The 14,790-nt window shown below is 38.3% G+C and overlaps 2 protein-coding genes across 4 annotated transcripts; one reads left to right on the top strand and one right to left on the bottom strand.

The window, feature by feature from the left end:
- The first annotated feature begins 198 nt into the window (after window positions 1–198).
- On the top strand, window positions 199–10,396 carry cep55l (centrosomal protein 55 like). 3 transcript variants are annotated; one of them, XM_056365226.1, is made up of 12 exons: window positions 199–281; window positions 840–1,069; window positions 1,170–1,277; window positions 2,196–2,351; window positions 4,980–5,033; window positions 5,559–5,703; window positions 6,127–6,257; window positions 6,578–6,771; window positions 7,192–7,315; window positions 7,599–7,670; window positions 7,942–8,067; window positions 8,203–10,396. In XM_056365226.1, exons 2-12 carry the CDS (start codon window positions 881–883, stop codon window positions 8,413–8,415), a joined length of 1,512 nt encoding a protein of 503 aa, XP_056221201.1. In that variant the 5' UTR covers window positions 199–281; window positions 840–880; the 3' UTR covers window positions 8,416–10,396. The 3 variants fall into 3 exon arrangements, with proteins under 3 accessions (XP_056221201.1, XP_056221202.1, XP_056221200.1); XM_056365227.1 differs by having other exon boundaries at window positions 4,977–5,033; window positions 6,130–6,257; XM_056365225.1 differs by having other exon boundaries at window positions 4,977–5,033.
- Window positions 10,397–12,015: 1,619 nt separating this feature from the next.
- rbp4 (retinol binding protein 4, plasma) lies at window positions 12,016–14,664 on the bottom strand. The gene is made up of 6 exons (XM_056366489.1): window positions 14,550–14,664; window positions 14,127–14,229; window positions 13,805–13,941; window positions 13,586–13,692; window positions 12,962–13,174; window positions 12,016–12,761 (listed from the first exon to the last, which is right to left on the bottom strand). The coding sequence occupies exons 2-6, from the start codon at window positions 14,226–14,228 to the stop codon at window positions 12,724–12,726; spliced, it is 597 nt and encodes a 198-aa protein (XP_056222464.1). The 5' UTR covers window position 14,229; window positions 14,550–14,664; the 3' UTR covers window positions 12,016–12,723.
- Window positions 14,665–14,790: the final 126 nt, after the last annotated feature.

The following is a 14,790-nucleotide window of genomic DNA, read 5'->3' as shown; positions in this document are numbered from 1 at the left end:
AAATCTATATCAGGAAAAGGAAATATTGTCAAAACATAATATTTTAAATTACCACAGCTGAGAACTTTAGGAATCGCTATATTCTGTTCACTGCACCGCCCAACATGTCATATTTCCAGACAATCCTCACAGCTTAAACACACGCACCTCGCCATGCGTTTCGGACGTGACGTCAACGCGCTGCAATTCAAACTTCAGGAAACGAAAGCGTCTGGTTGGTAAACGGTCTTGTTGTCACAAACAGACTATATATCAGAGGATATCTTCAATTCGCTTCTTCTGTGAGTCATAAACATTTGATGTTTATCTGTGCCAGTAAATTTCTTAATTTTTTTTTCATAGTATTACTTCAAATTGGACAGAGGGAAATTTAGACAATGTTACATTAGTTTTTGTTACTCAGCAACTACAGACCAGACGGACGGAAACCAGTGTAACGTCAGTCAACTGTCAAGTTTTTATCACTAAATTATCAGTTTATACATTGGATTAACAAGAAATTGAAAATGTGATCGTGGGGGATGTATGTTAGTGAAATTACTGAGTAAATAAATGTAGCTAGAGTTAATTTACACTGGTTGTAAAGACTGAAAACGTAATGTACAGGAAAATATTTTAATTTCAACATTTAAAATCTATTGCACAGTTTAATATTAATATTCAGTACCACTTCTATATTCTCTGTCATCGTTAGTCTGGGGTCTTTCAGAGTGTCTCTTGAGCTTCTCTTCATTTGGAATATTTGTACAAATTATTTAGTTCAAATTAAATCAAAATACCTTGTGGTGAACTTTACATGAACATAATCAATCACACTGTTGAATTGCTCGTCTCCCCAGACTCTCTCCAGGTTAAGGCCTCAACACCAACAAAAGCAGACATGACATCTAAAGGTGCCAAAGAGACCATCGTCAGCAAGTTGGGTTTCAAATCCAGCAGCTCTGCATCCAAGGCTGAGGCGGAGCTTGAGAGAGTCAGGAAGGAGAACGCTCACCTGAGGAGAAAGATTGATGATCTGGCCAAACGACACATCAAACCACCTGACTCAGACAAAAGCAAGCTGCTGGAGGTATAGGAAGTTTATTCTGTCAGTTGCATTCAACATTTCCTGAATGTCTTTATGTCTTTTGGCTGTTTTTTTAATTTAATGTTTATGTTCATTATGTCAGAGGATTCTTTCCCTTGAGACGCTACGGGAGAGGAACAATCAGCAGTTGCTGGTTAAAGAACAGGAACTTGATACTATGAGACAGCAGCTGTCAGCTAGAGGAGGAGAGGTATGTACACATGGCACATCTCTGCAGAAATATATGGTTTAAAAAAAACATCACATTTACAGTAGGCCTGTATAGAAAAAAATTTCTGTGAACATGGACACATATGGATAAACATGCTGACACCCTGAGGCAGCAGTTATCTGCCCAGGGTGAGGAGATATACCTACAGCTGTGTCTTTGAGAGTACTCCTCAACTTGTGAAGATTTGTTGCACTCTTGGCATTGTATTGGTGGCATATGTATTGCTGGCAGCAGACAACTGTCAGAAGGAAGAAATCATGCTAGAATTCCACTGAGCTGCCACAAAAACAGTTGGGGGGGAAATAGCTTCTATCCCATTTTGACAGGAGCTCAGCTAAGTGAAGTTTAGACAGCCAGCAAAAGCTGCATACCAACACATGTTGTGTATGCTGTTCACTTGATATTTATAAACCAAATATCTTTCTCTGTAGTGGGTCTGTGCATGTATTAGTATTCATGACTTGTTAGTGTTGATGACACTGCTGGTGAAATTGATGCTATTTATTTGAGGTTCTTGCTTATCCTTGTGAAATCTCTTTTCTATTATGGCAGAAATCGTTTTCTAATTTAAGCAAGTCAGAATGGCACCAAGCTAAAACTTGGAGATGGCATGCTGGTAAATGGAATATCAGCTATTTGTTTTCCTAGCCATTGTGAATGTGTAATGTGATTTAATCGCACTTGCCTCTTCCTCATTAACTTGCATCAACAAAAGTGCTACCATAGCTGCTCAGCTGGGAAAGGCCAGTAGACTGTCAGCCATGTAATGTCATTTGCGTGAGGCAGATTTGCCTGGAAAAGAACAAATATCCCCAGTGTACTGTCTCTACTTAAACAAAATCGTGTTGACATGGTTGTTCTGGAGGCTCGTTTATTTCATATCGGTTTGTATTTCAGGTGGTAGCATCACTGCAGGCGCAGCTGGAGCAGCGGAGGAAGGACGCAGAGCAGAGAGACATGTTGTTCCAGAGCCTGTCACAGGAGACGGAGAACCTGAAAAACAAACTGACCACTGTTTCTGCCCGCTGCCAGTCTCTGGAAACGCAGGTGACGGTAGGTTGACCAACTTATAGCCTCTATGCTTGTCAGAAAAGTTTCCTCCTCCAAATGAACAATTCTTCTTGGTATTGGGAATCTGTATTCTTCTGATAATGTAGCTGGCTTTAAAAATGAGTCTTACTAATTACATTTACTGGTACAGTTTTTGAAAAGTGTTAATTGTATCCTGACATTGATCATTTCATTGCTTAGTCGTTAACTGGTCTTCAGTTTTTGATGACTAAATCATTTTATTGCAGGCTGTTAGTAACAAAAATGTGAAGAAATGCAGAAGAAATCTAGACCATTATTAGAAATCTTGAGGAAGCACTTTTTTAAAAGTTTTTTTTGTTGTCAGAAATCACTGAACAGAGTTGGTTGAGTGGTTATATCCCTCACTCTGACAGCATACTTCCCCCCAGCCTGGGATTAAATCCTCCACAGTTTTCTGTCCTCTGCCTCCTTTTCTAATATCCTCCATCTCTGAAATTTTTTTTCCCCATCCATAGTGCTGATGCAGTAGATGTATTTTGGTTGAATTATTGACAAATCAAATCTATTTTAGTGATTAATTGTCTTGAATTCCAGATTTACTATAATCTGACTAACAGAAATGTGCTCTAAAGGAACAAGGTATAGGTATAACTTAATCAAATTTGGTGTGATATTTGCCTTTGGCCAGGTTTTTGAATAGCTGTGGCCCCTATTTAGATGAGTAGCTATTGCACCTAAGATGACCTCAATTTCATTTTAACAGGTTTTTTTTTGTACATTTCACCAGATTTTGTTTTCAGTGACGTACGGCACGAAAGAATGACCGTTTGGAAATGCAAATGCACTTGTTCCTTTGTCCACTAGGTGGCAGTGTGTGACCTCTCATTGTTTTCCTTACCCGCAGACATCACCCTCTCCCTGGAACAGCCTTACTAATTTGTCATAATGAAAGCTAAAGGCACAAGTAATTCACAGCTCAGAGTACAACATTGTAAATGTAAATGAATGTTTTTCCATGGTTCTCCGAATCAGCTATCGATACCTTTAAAATAATACATCACTCACAGTAGTTTGGTGAAAGATGATAAAACAACTTGACGCTATCTATAGCATTTTACTATTAATATTAATTTGTCTGTGCAAGAACTGTGAATGTGTAGTTGCCACTCAGCTCTCTCGCAATTGTAGGCTTTTATACCTTATCAAAGGGCAGCACTGATTCTTGGTCAGCCCTTTGATGCTTAGAGCCCAGCAGACCCTCACCATACTCTTAGAGAGCGGTCATCAAGATTCTCCTTGACTCCTGGAGAGGCTTAGACAGCAAAATCACAAGTAAGAAAGTTGGATTTGCTGAAGACTCAGACATCATATACCTCCTCTTCACAGACAAAAAGAGATATTTTGGGGCCCATCAATTCAAAATAATACAAACAGGAAAAATACAAAAAAAAAAAAACTGACAGGGTCTTTTTTACAGAAGTTTTCCCTTAGTATATTGTAATTAAAACTTCTAGGCCCATTACTATCAATGTTGCTTAAATCCCCAAAACAATATTATCAGAATTATATCATATATTATTATTAACTGATCTCCCTAATTTCCCTGTAGTTACATTACGTTTCAGTGGAGGCAAAAGGCTGATGAATAGGAGAGTCTGAAGAAAGTAAAATGGAGATTTTTTACAAGAAAGCTACAGATGCAGTGTTTTAAAGATTTATGTTTTCTTCCTCTTAAAGGTCATCCCGAATGCTGGATACGCCGCCTATGAATCTAAATGTTCATTACTCCTGCTTTGGTTTTAAGACACTACTTTCGTGCTCAAGGTTTTAAAGTTTTGGACTCAAGGTTTTAAAGTATTAAAACGGAAAGGAATATTGGGTAGTTGTAGTCTTAAAGTCCTTTTTGACATCCCATATCCCATATGTACGTGGATATCCTGATATTTATGTCTTTATGGTAATTTTCCAGGAATGCTCTCCACTTTCCAAACCCTTGTCTTAGCTCCTTTCGCATTACTAGAAATAATCCAACCAACAGACCCCTGGCTCACCCTTTCCCTCGTTCTTCCTGGATTCACAAAAGCTATTTGTAGGCTTAGCTTATGGGACGTACGTTTAAATCCATCTAGAAAAAGTTGACAAGCTCATGATGCTTGTCTGGTAGTGCAGGAGCTCAGAGAGCCTTAGCACAGAGATGATCGTATAGATGTCTACTCTTGTGGCAGTGCTGTGAAGGGTTTGTTGGAGCTTAGTCGATGGGTGGGATCAGACATGTAGACCTTGGGGTCACGGTGACAGAATTATGAGATGACTGTCTTCTAGGGAGGGATGTCGCAGAACTGGCCCAAGGGTTGGTGCCCTGTGTGATGTGGCGAGAGATTGATCACTTGCACTGATGTTTTCTTTTTTTAGTGTCTGTTGAGAGTTTACACAGAAAACTGACAAACAACAGACACAACATGTACATGAGGTTTTAAGGCCACCATGTATAGAATAACTGTGTGTCTAACAAAAAATAATAATAATTTTTTTTATCTTGCAAAAGTATTTACAATTGAAAGTGCACATTTTTGACTGGTAGATATGAAGTGTTGCCAATATATATCAGACTTGGGGTTTATCTCAAAAATGTGTTTTTCCTCGCAGCAGAATGGACAGGTACCTCCTGCAGACTTGGCATTGGTACAAGATCAACTGAGAGATGTGAGTCCAGTCAATGATTTACCCTGTGCTTTTCTGCGTGTCTGTTTGTAATTTAAGTATACACTCTCTATCTACTGAAACATGTTTTTGTACCATGGCTTTGCAGCTGAAATATCGCACCCATCTGACATACTGTATATTTGAAGCTTTTGATTCTATTGCACTCTATTCAGCGCCAGGGGAATTGAGTAATTCTCTGAAGTTCATCATTCAATTTTTCCAAAATATCTAGGACCTATTTTTATGTCAGTATCAACAAAGAACACACTGGGTATTGCTTTTTGGACAGAACAAAACATTGAAAGTAAAAGCTGTGTTTTTCTATCCACGTAGTAGTTTTGATGAAAAACCACTTGTCACAAAACCAAGCTCCTGTCTCTGTTATCTACAATAACAAAACATATATAGAATACAGTATTGCAGTGTGCAACAGTTTTTTCATTGAAGGTCCTTGAATTTAACAGCTCTAAATACCAAGTATAAAATGCAGTTTGTCAGTGTTTGGGTTGTGCATCTCACCACCAGGCACTTGAGAAGAACCAACAGTGGCTGGTGTATGACCAGCAGAGAGAGACCTATGTCCAGTCCGTCCTTGCCCGCTCCATGGAGCTGGAGCAGCAGCTCGCCCAGGCAAAGCAGCAACAAACCAAACAAGAGGCAGGTTCTGATGGTAAGAAATGAACTGAGTTAGCTAATTCTAACATCCTTTACATACTACAATTGCATGCTAAGAACATGTAAATTAAAATGAACTTAATCCAACCTTTACCATGTTTGTGGTTGTTCATTGCATGCTCTGATGCATACATTCAAATTGTAGGGTTTTTATTAGCTACAACATTAAACATTAAAAAAGACTGAGAAGATGAGAAAAGATTAGATAGCCTACAATAATCCTGGTATTAAAAATGTTAGCAGAAATGGTAACACTGGGGACTGTTGTAGGGCTATGACATTTAAATGTCAACTCTTTTTTTTTTTTTATATATATAAATACTGTATAAACAATGCTGCTTTGGGTCAAAAATTGTAAATTTTCATTACAACAAAGGCCTTAAATTAACACTTATAATCACTGCCTCTGTCAACTCAGCAGGTCCAGAAAAAGAAGTTCAGCGGAAGAGCCAATGTGACCAGTTGCTGGTGGAGGTGCAGAAAGACCTGGAGAGCCAAAAAGATCAGGTTTCCAGAACCCAACAGGAGCTCAACATGCAGAGGGAACAGGTAGATGCTATAAGATTTCACTTCTAAGTTGAAGGATTCCTGTTTGTCTAATTCATACTGACTCCCTAATCAATTCTTAGATTCTACTTTTCTAACCTTACAGTCTCCTTATTAAACTATGTTTCAATTAATTTGCATTCACTTAACTCAGAAGATTGGTTTAGTGCTGAATCTGCATGCAGCTGGAACAACCCCATTAAATATCCACAGTCCTTGGATTGAGGCATCTTTATAATTGATCTGTGGAGCTCTGTGGGAGAAATTGGTATAGAAAAAGTGTATACCATTCTGAAATTTAAAGTTTTCTTTTGGCTGTGCAGACCTTCAAAGCTCAGGCTGAGCTGAAGTCTCAACGGGAGCAGGTCACAAGGGTCCAGGAGGAGACGTTGGCGCTGCAGAGGAGGTACGAGGTGAAGTGCAGCGAGCTGTCGTCCTTTCTGATGAAGTATGAAGAAAAGAGCAAAGAGCTGGAGGGGGCCAAGATGCAGCTGCAAGCAGAGCGACTTAGCAACAGGTAGGTACAGCAGCAAAGTCTGCTCTGGTTGTAGATATTGAATAGAGGTGGCTCTTACATCAATTCAGTCTCACGGTTTATCTTCAAACAGTAAAGCTGACCAGTGCAAAGAAAATACATAGACCTATGAATTGGAAGGCCAAACATTTACTTTTAAAATACTTACTTTATCAGTTTTACTTTCCTAAATTCTCAGTTGGCCCACAACTCATGCCCAAAAAAGTGAGATGGTTAACTGACCTTGGATTTTTTTATGCGGACAAACACCGCAGCGCTGCTTAAAAACCCTTTGTAAATGCGCTAACAACAGCAGTTACCGGGCTTTAAAGGTTGTTTTTTTTTTCACTGCTGTTTGAGTAACATATAAGTAAACAGGATTATTCCGAATATTTATTTGGATTACGCAAACATTGCATCCAGACATGCAGCGTGCGAGGAGAGAATGGTGTCGTCTGAGCGGGCGGACAGGATGAGAGTGGAACTGGAGAATATGGACATCAGATTGGAGGAGGAGAGGAAGAGATCTGCTGACCTTCTGCAGCAGGTAACGCTCGCATTCATTACCATGTCGACTGTAGTCACTTTCACTGATATTTCATTGTTTATGAAAGTTATCCACTCATCATATCAAAGCTTGATTCATTAAAGGAAGGCTGCATTTAAAGGAATTCAAAATATAAGAATTTATCCTTCCAGGATTATAATTAAAATGGAAAAGTTCAATGGATATCTGAGAATATTTAAATAAAATCTCATCTCAGGTTTATTTGAATTGAAAATGATTGAAATATAGTTTTTGTATTTGACTGATAATTTGGCTTTCACAGGTAAATATGTTGCAGAAGTCTTTTCTGAGCCAAAATGAAGAACAGAGGAGAATCGCAGCTCTGGAGCAACAGGTAACACTTTGCTTGTTGAGTGTCAGTTCAAAGCAAACCACGTGATTAGCAATAATAGATTACACATTTTGAACCTTCTTTGATCAGTAATGATGGTGATGTCCATCAGCAAAGCCCTGACATGTTCTTGTTATTAAGTACATATAGTTGTAACTATGTCAAGTGACTGTGATCTCTTGAAAGTAGGAAAACCACAACGATCCCACTTGTGCAATTTAAGTACAATGAGTTCTTGGCTCTCTCCATCTCATATATTTCTGCCCCTCCTAAGATCCAACTCTCTGCCAAGGACTTTGAGAATGAAAAGATTGATCGCCAGAGCATGCAGCACCAGTTACATAAGGTGCTGAAGGAGCTTCGCAAGGCTCGTGATCAGATTGCTAAACTGGAGTCTGCTGTAAGTGTTGCTGAGCATCACAACCACATGTCCAATCCTAATTCTGTGAGAGATATAAACTCAGTCAATTTAGTCTTTAAATAAACATCTGACCTGCTCTGGTAAATTAATATAATATCATGTTTTCTGTTTCAGAAACAGCCGAATGCCCGTTTCTCAGAGCCCAGCTCCTATAACAGGCTTGAGTTTGAGCGTCTTACTATCGATGACACTCTTGGCCCTACATCTCCTTCTAAAGTCACCAACCTCCTGGATGAAAGTTTCTTAGAGTGCCCAAAGTGTCGGGCCACCTATCCCACTAGCCGCCACAGGGAGCTCCTGGCACACATTGACTTCTGCCTTGCCTAAGCTCACACAGAGTCTAGATCAGTGGTTCCCAGCCTTGGTGTCGGGTCATAAAAACATTTTTTGCTGCAGATCTCTGAAGGAAATTCAAATAATGGATCACAAACCAAAAAGGCGAGGAACTACTGGACTAGATCATAAGATCAGTTCAGGATCTTTTAGGAAAGTCTGAAAGGTATTGACAGGCAGTTTTAGACTATTCCATATGTTCCAATTTGGAAAAAAAAAAAAAAACTGATTCCACAAACGCAGCAACAAAGAAAATTGAAAGGCATTTTTAAACTCATATGGGAGGCTATTTACATGGTCTGCCATCTCATTTTTTGCTATCATTTCGTATGAACTGCAAAGTTGCTGAGCCCTCAGGCAAGACAATAAGTCTGAAATAGAAACTCCTGCTGTTAACGATCACTGGATACAAACTGAGAATGTTTTAAACAATGAGACATCAATTGGTCCCAAGCATGATAGTGTGTACAGTTAACATTTAAAATAAACAAACTTTACACACTTTAGTCTTTTTAGTAAATACAAATAAAAATGTATATTTTTTTACACAAAAGGAAATCAAGGGATTGTCTTAATATGCTACATGTTTCATGTTCCAATAACCTTAAAATTATTCAAGATTGTTTCATGCTACATGAGTATGGCAGTTTAAAAAAAAAAAAAAACACACAATTCACCTGTTTACACTTTCATGGCTTGTTTGTATTCCAGTTCTTTGCCCTTACATGTCATCAGGCCAAAGATTGATCTGATCATTGAAAAAGACCTATCGTATTCCTTTCACATGTTTTATGTATATGTCTGAGGTCTGCCTGCTTCATTTTTTGAGCTCAGTCATATTTTATAGTTTTGTTTTTTTATGAAGCTCTTAGATAATTCTGTTTTTTGTGTGTATTTGATCAAATTATTTATTCTTGGGTGGTTTTATGCATGAGCTACTGTCTTTTTAGGTAATGAAAGCTTTTATTTTCCTTCAGTAAATATGAGCAATGATAATTATGTATTACTGTACAATGTTCTGCATTTATGATGGCCTTATGTGTATTATCATGGGATATACCTTATTGTATTTAATATAAAAGTTTACAAACCTACCTAATATGCTCCATTGACAAACCAGCATTTCCTCCACTCCTAGTTTCAGTAATCAATTCCTTCTGTGTAACACTTTCCTCAGCATGTCTAATAATGGTAGCATATTTGCATTGTTCTAAAGAAAGAGAATTTACCCATAATCAGCAGTGGTTATTTGCCATCTGACAGTAATGAGGTGAAAGACAAAATAATAGGGAACATTTTTCTATGTTTCGGCTTTCTAACATTATAATTGTCATAATCGTGGATAAAACTGCATCTAATGTGTCTGCCATGTGTTACCTATTATATCCGTAGTGTTGTGTTCTAGTACAAAGTGTAGCAGTGTTTCTCTGTCTAGGGTGTTGCAAACAACAGGAGAACGCTCACTGACTGTAACCATGACTAAGATCTTTCACTGGCTTTAACCACATAGTTTTGATTTGCCTAAACATACCAGACCTTAAACGTCCTGCATCAGGGAACTTAATTTGCTCACATGTTGCCAGGTTCTTCATGTATTCTTTCCTGTTTGATTGAAGCTCGCTTCCATCTCCGCCCTGTGTTCATAAGCCCGCAGCCCTGTAAGGCTGGAATGAGATTGCATGAGTTAATTCCTTGTACTAAACTATTTAAGGTAGGGGATTAGTGAACGTCCTCTTGGTAGGGGAAAAGGGTTAAGGTGCCTTTATTCCTGCTGCCTAGGCAATGTGACTAAATAGACTTAAGACAGACAGACACTGCTATACTGTCATCTTTTACAGAGTTGTGTTGTCTTAACTTAGGCCATGTGTATTTTTTTTTTGAGTCATCTTTTTCTGTTATTGTAATCATGTGCTCCAAAGTTGTTTTTATGATGCACTGTACTGTACAAAAATGTGCAATAAAGATGTGAATCTCCTTCCAACACAGCAGTCCTTTGTGTACTTGGTCTCTCATCAGGTTGTATTTCGGGGCCAGTGGTGTTTGGAAATTTTGCTCAATTAATAAGTAAACTGAAATAGAAATGAAATGAGAAAAGAAACTGATTGAAAATGAGTTTGACATTGCACCAAAACACTAAGTTAATACAGTGCTGCCAAATGCACAATCTTTGCTTGCTTTCCCTGTCTGTTTTTGTACCAGTTTTTATCCAAGTGATCCATGGTGGAGAAGCGATGGCTAAGATAAAGATTGATGATGTTGAGCTTGTTGTGTCTTGACTTTGTTTTGTTCCTGTAACTGTGAAAGATTAGCCATCGAGAGTGTATTCTGTTAACCATCGAGCCAGTGTAACACATTCCAACACTTCAATTTTTACCTTAAATTTGACCTTAATCTTTGACTATAATCTTTTGGTGCCCATTAGATTCTGTTATACTAATCGATCACATGATGATGATAACATACTGTTGCTTAGTAGGTGCTCAGTAATGTTAATCACATTCACCTAGTTTAGTGTGTTAGCATCTTAATATTTGCTATTTAGGCCTCAACACAAAGTACAGCTGAGGCTGATGGGCATGCTGTTAGTTTTGCTGGCATTATAAACCAAAGTATTGATGAAAAGTGAAGGAATCAAGTCATTACACTCTTCCTGGGACAGCCATGAATATATGTATCACATTTCCTGGCCGTCTATTCAGTAGTTGTTGAAACATGTCACTCAATAAGACAAATGTGAGGACCATGAATATCTGTAGAAAATATCTGTGCTTATTCACACAGCAGATGCTGAGGTATTTCACTGGATGAATAAAAAGTTGGACCTTTGGGGGAGCTGTCCCAAAGTTCATGGCAATCCATCAAGCAGTTGTCAAGGCATTTCAGTAAAGACGGCAAAAAATTCAACTTGTGAAAACCTGTAAAAAAAAAAAAAAAAAAAAAAATGACCCTCAGCAAACTTGTAATATTTTAGAATTTATGGGAAAACAGCTCATGGATATCCCAAACAAATATGGGGTCAAAAACTTTGGCAATAGTTGTCAAAATCATAGAAAGTACCACAGTCTTAGGTATTTGAATCCACCCAAGTGTTTAATTTTATTTAGAAGTAACGATGTAAATATATACATGAAGTATATAATATATAGTTAATATACTGTATAATTCTTTAAAAACTGTCCTGCTCAGTCTTTCTCCCTCTCTCTCTCATCGATGCATTCCCTGCAGTACTGATTTCACTGATATGTCCTTTACAACCTTGATTTATTTATGTAAATAGTTAACTTTATTAAATGACTTTTATTTTGATGCCAATGTGTGTTTTGTTGTTCTGTAAGTTAACAACAGGTGCTGAGTTACAGTAACCTATAGGAAGCTGATGCTTGAAGCTCATTTCACACCTTTGTTTTTGTTTGATGTAGTTTTTTTGCACAGTTGTAAAGAAAATAAATAAATAAAGGATAAAAATTCAGCCTAAACTGGGATTTTGGTGTATTTTGACTGACTGAATCCAAAGGCAACAGCATGAATTCATTATTGGCAATCCATGAATACGGATAAATATTTTAAGGCAATCAAAAATTGAATGAGCCAACATGGTATGAATGTTTTATTTCAAAAACTGGATCAAGAAGTATACATCATACAGTCAGGAAACAACCAAACTACTATGCCTATATAGCACAACTTAATATGTATGTATTAAGGTTTATTAACAGTATCTACTTTTTTGCTACAAGATACTATGCATCGTTCAGTGTAAAATTAAAGCCAGTGACTTGTTAACCTGTGTTTTTTTTTTTTTTAGTAAACATGGCGCTATGGTTGAGAGCTGCAGGAATGCTGAGAGTTCAGCTTCATTCAAATGTGATTTTCACAACTGATTATTTGTCACATTGGCCTGAAAAGTTCCAAAAGGTTGTTTTTCAGTGATCTGGTTTTTCTCACTGGAACCAGAGAGCACGTTCCACTGGTTTCCCTGAGGAAGGTTGTTTCACACTACATTTAAGTTCCTATACAAAAAAAATAAAAACCCAACATGTGACAAATGTTGAGCCTGAGACTAAGTTGTTAAAAGTCCGAGAAATTTGGGAAGGACCGCCATCAACAGTCATTTTTCCTTTTCATTTAAAGTATAGTCATTTAAATACAAGTTTATTTTTTAAAGGAGAATGGGCTACTTCCTCTATTGAGATACACAGAGACAGTAGAGGAGACAAAGAAGAGAAACTCTGATGTGATTGAGTCCAAGACCAGCAGAGGGGCACATAGTCCCACAGGTGGCTGCTTCAAAAAAAAAAAGTATCACTGTATATCGAGAGATCTGCTGGCCTCGCAGAATCCTGCAATGGAAAGAAAACAAACAATTAGCTCTCTCTCATTTCTGAATAATGCTCCATCTTATCAATCAAGTTAGACAGTGATCACAAGGACTTGCATAACTTAGTTTAGTCAATCATTCCCCTGCTCTTTCATCTACTGAGTGGCACTGACTCAAAAAAAGCGTGGATCAATAAATCCTTACATAAACAACTCAACTCACCAGTGTGTGAAACACGTCTGTATTTGCCCAGCAGACAGAGCTCCATCTTCTTCTGGGTGACAATGGGCTGGTCCTCTGGCCTCAGGCCGGTCGGATGACGGGAGAATATGAAGGAGTAACTGTCTAAGCAAGTGCCGTCAGTGTCTAGTAGTCTGCATGAGTAGTGGATGGCGTAGTTATCGTAGTCGGTGTCGATCACCCAGTGGTCATCATCTGAGAGCGAGGAGGGTAGAGTTAAGATTTTTAACAAACCATCTTGTGAACCACTTCTTAAACTTGCATGAGCAACAAAAATATTCACTAAGATGAGATAAAAGAAAAATCAATGTTAATGTTATGTCTTAATGCAATTAAGAAAATGTAAATTCAATTTAAAACACAATAGTGATATCTTAGAGATTGCATGCCTACTGTCTGAGTCACAGATAACCAAGTGCGGATGTTGATGATTACATTAAATCTGAAGGTCAACAATCCCTTTTATAATAGCATATCAGTGCCCTCCAACTACTACGACAAAAGGTTATGGTAATAAGGTGCCTGGTCATACATTTCTCGATTTGAATTACTTGTCAAGCCCAGAAATCAACAAATTCATATTAGTGTAAATGTTCCAAAACTTACTTCCAGTCTGCAGGTAGGATGCTACTCCCCAGTACTTCATCCTTAACTTGGCAGGGTCAGGGGTTTCCTCAAAGGTGGCCAACATGTCAGCACACATTTCCCAATTGCTGGAGGTCAAAGAGAGAGTAGGACATTACGAAACATGGGAGGCAGAATGGAGGATACCTTGAGGGGAGGAAGTTTACTGATTTAGCCTTCATAGTAAAGAACAGAACTCACTTGAGGATAATGACTCTGCCCCTAGCAGTAGCGGTCATTTTACCATCGTCTGAGACGACAAACTGGGCCATGACGTTGTCAAGTAAGAACAAACCCTCTGGGTCCTTCTTTCCTACGGCATACCATGTCCCTGCATACTGTTAGAGAGAAGTCCACATGTGAGTCCACTTCATACCTCAATATATTTTACATTAAAAGTTAAAGCACAAAATATTCCAAGTGAAAACAGGGATACAGAAATGAGACAAATCTTGGACCTTTAGTCTAATTAGTCAAGCTTTGAAATGGAAATGATATTCATATTTATCTGTGACCAACTCACCCTGTTCCTGTCAAAGTTCTGCATGACCTGGATGTTGGCCACCTGGCAGTCCTGTGCCCAGGACAAAGCCACGAGACTGAGGGCCACGATGTACAGCAACATGCTACCTCAGAGGAAGGAAAAAAGACAGAAAGAAAGGAACATAGAAAAAAGAAGTGATTGGGAGAGACAGTTTAAGAAAAGGAGGCATAATAGGGAACGGTGACAGAGAGGAGAGAATGGAAACATTCGTCAGCGTTGTTCCATAAAATATTTTCCTATGTGCTACAAACTAATTAGTCAAAAAAGTAATCATTTTAACCAAAAACACTTTGATTAAACCAAAAAAAGTCTAAATATCTTTAGGAAGACAAAAAATCATTCAATTTAAATATTCAGTAAAAAATTTAAAAGCAAAAAAACTAGTCCATTGTCAATGCATACCTTGTTACCAAAAGAAGAGAGCAGCTCACAGAGATCCTCTGCTTTTCTGTCTAGTTTTGGCCTTTTATACAGTTGGCTAGTATTGTGTAATGACTTCTGGCGACCTGAACCTCCCCTGCTCTTCCCGCAGCTAGCTTGCCTTCCATTGGACAAGCATTTACATAACAGTGGGTCCCAGTCCTATTGATTTGTGTGTTTTGCACATTTGGCCGACCACCCCCCCACCCCCCACCCACCCAAA

Source organism: Seriola aureovittata, chromosome 21 (genome assembly GCF_021018895.1).
Source record: "Seriola aureovittata isolate HTS-2021-v1 ecotype China chromosome 21, ASM2101889v1, whole genome shotgun sequence".
Lineage (NCBI taxonomy): Eukaryota > Metazoa > Chordata > Actinopteri > Carangiformes > Carangidae > Seriola > Seriola aureovittata.
This window is presented reverse-complemented; position numbering and strand designations above follow the sequence as displayed.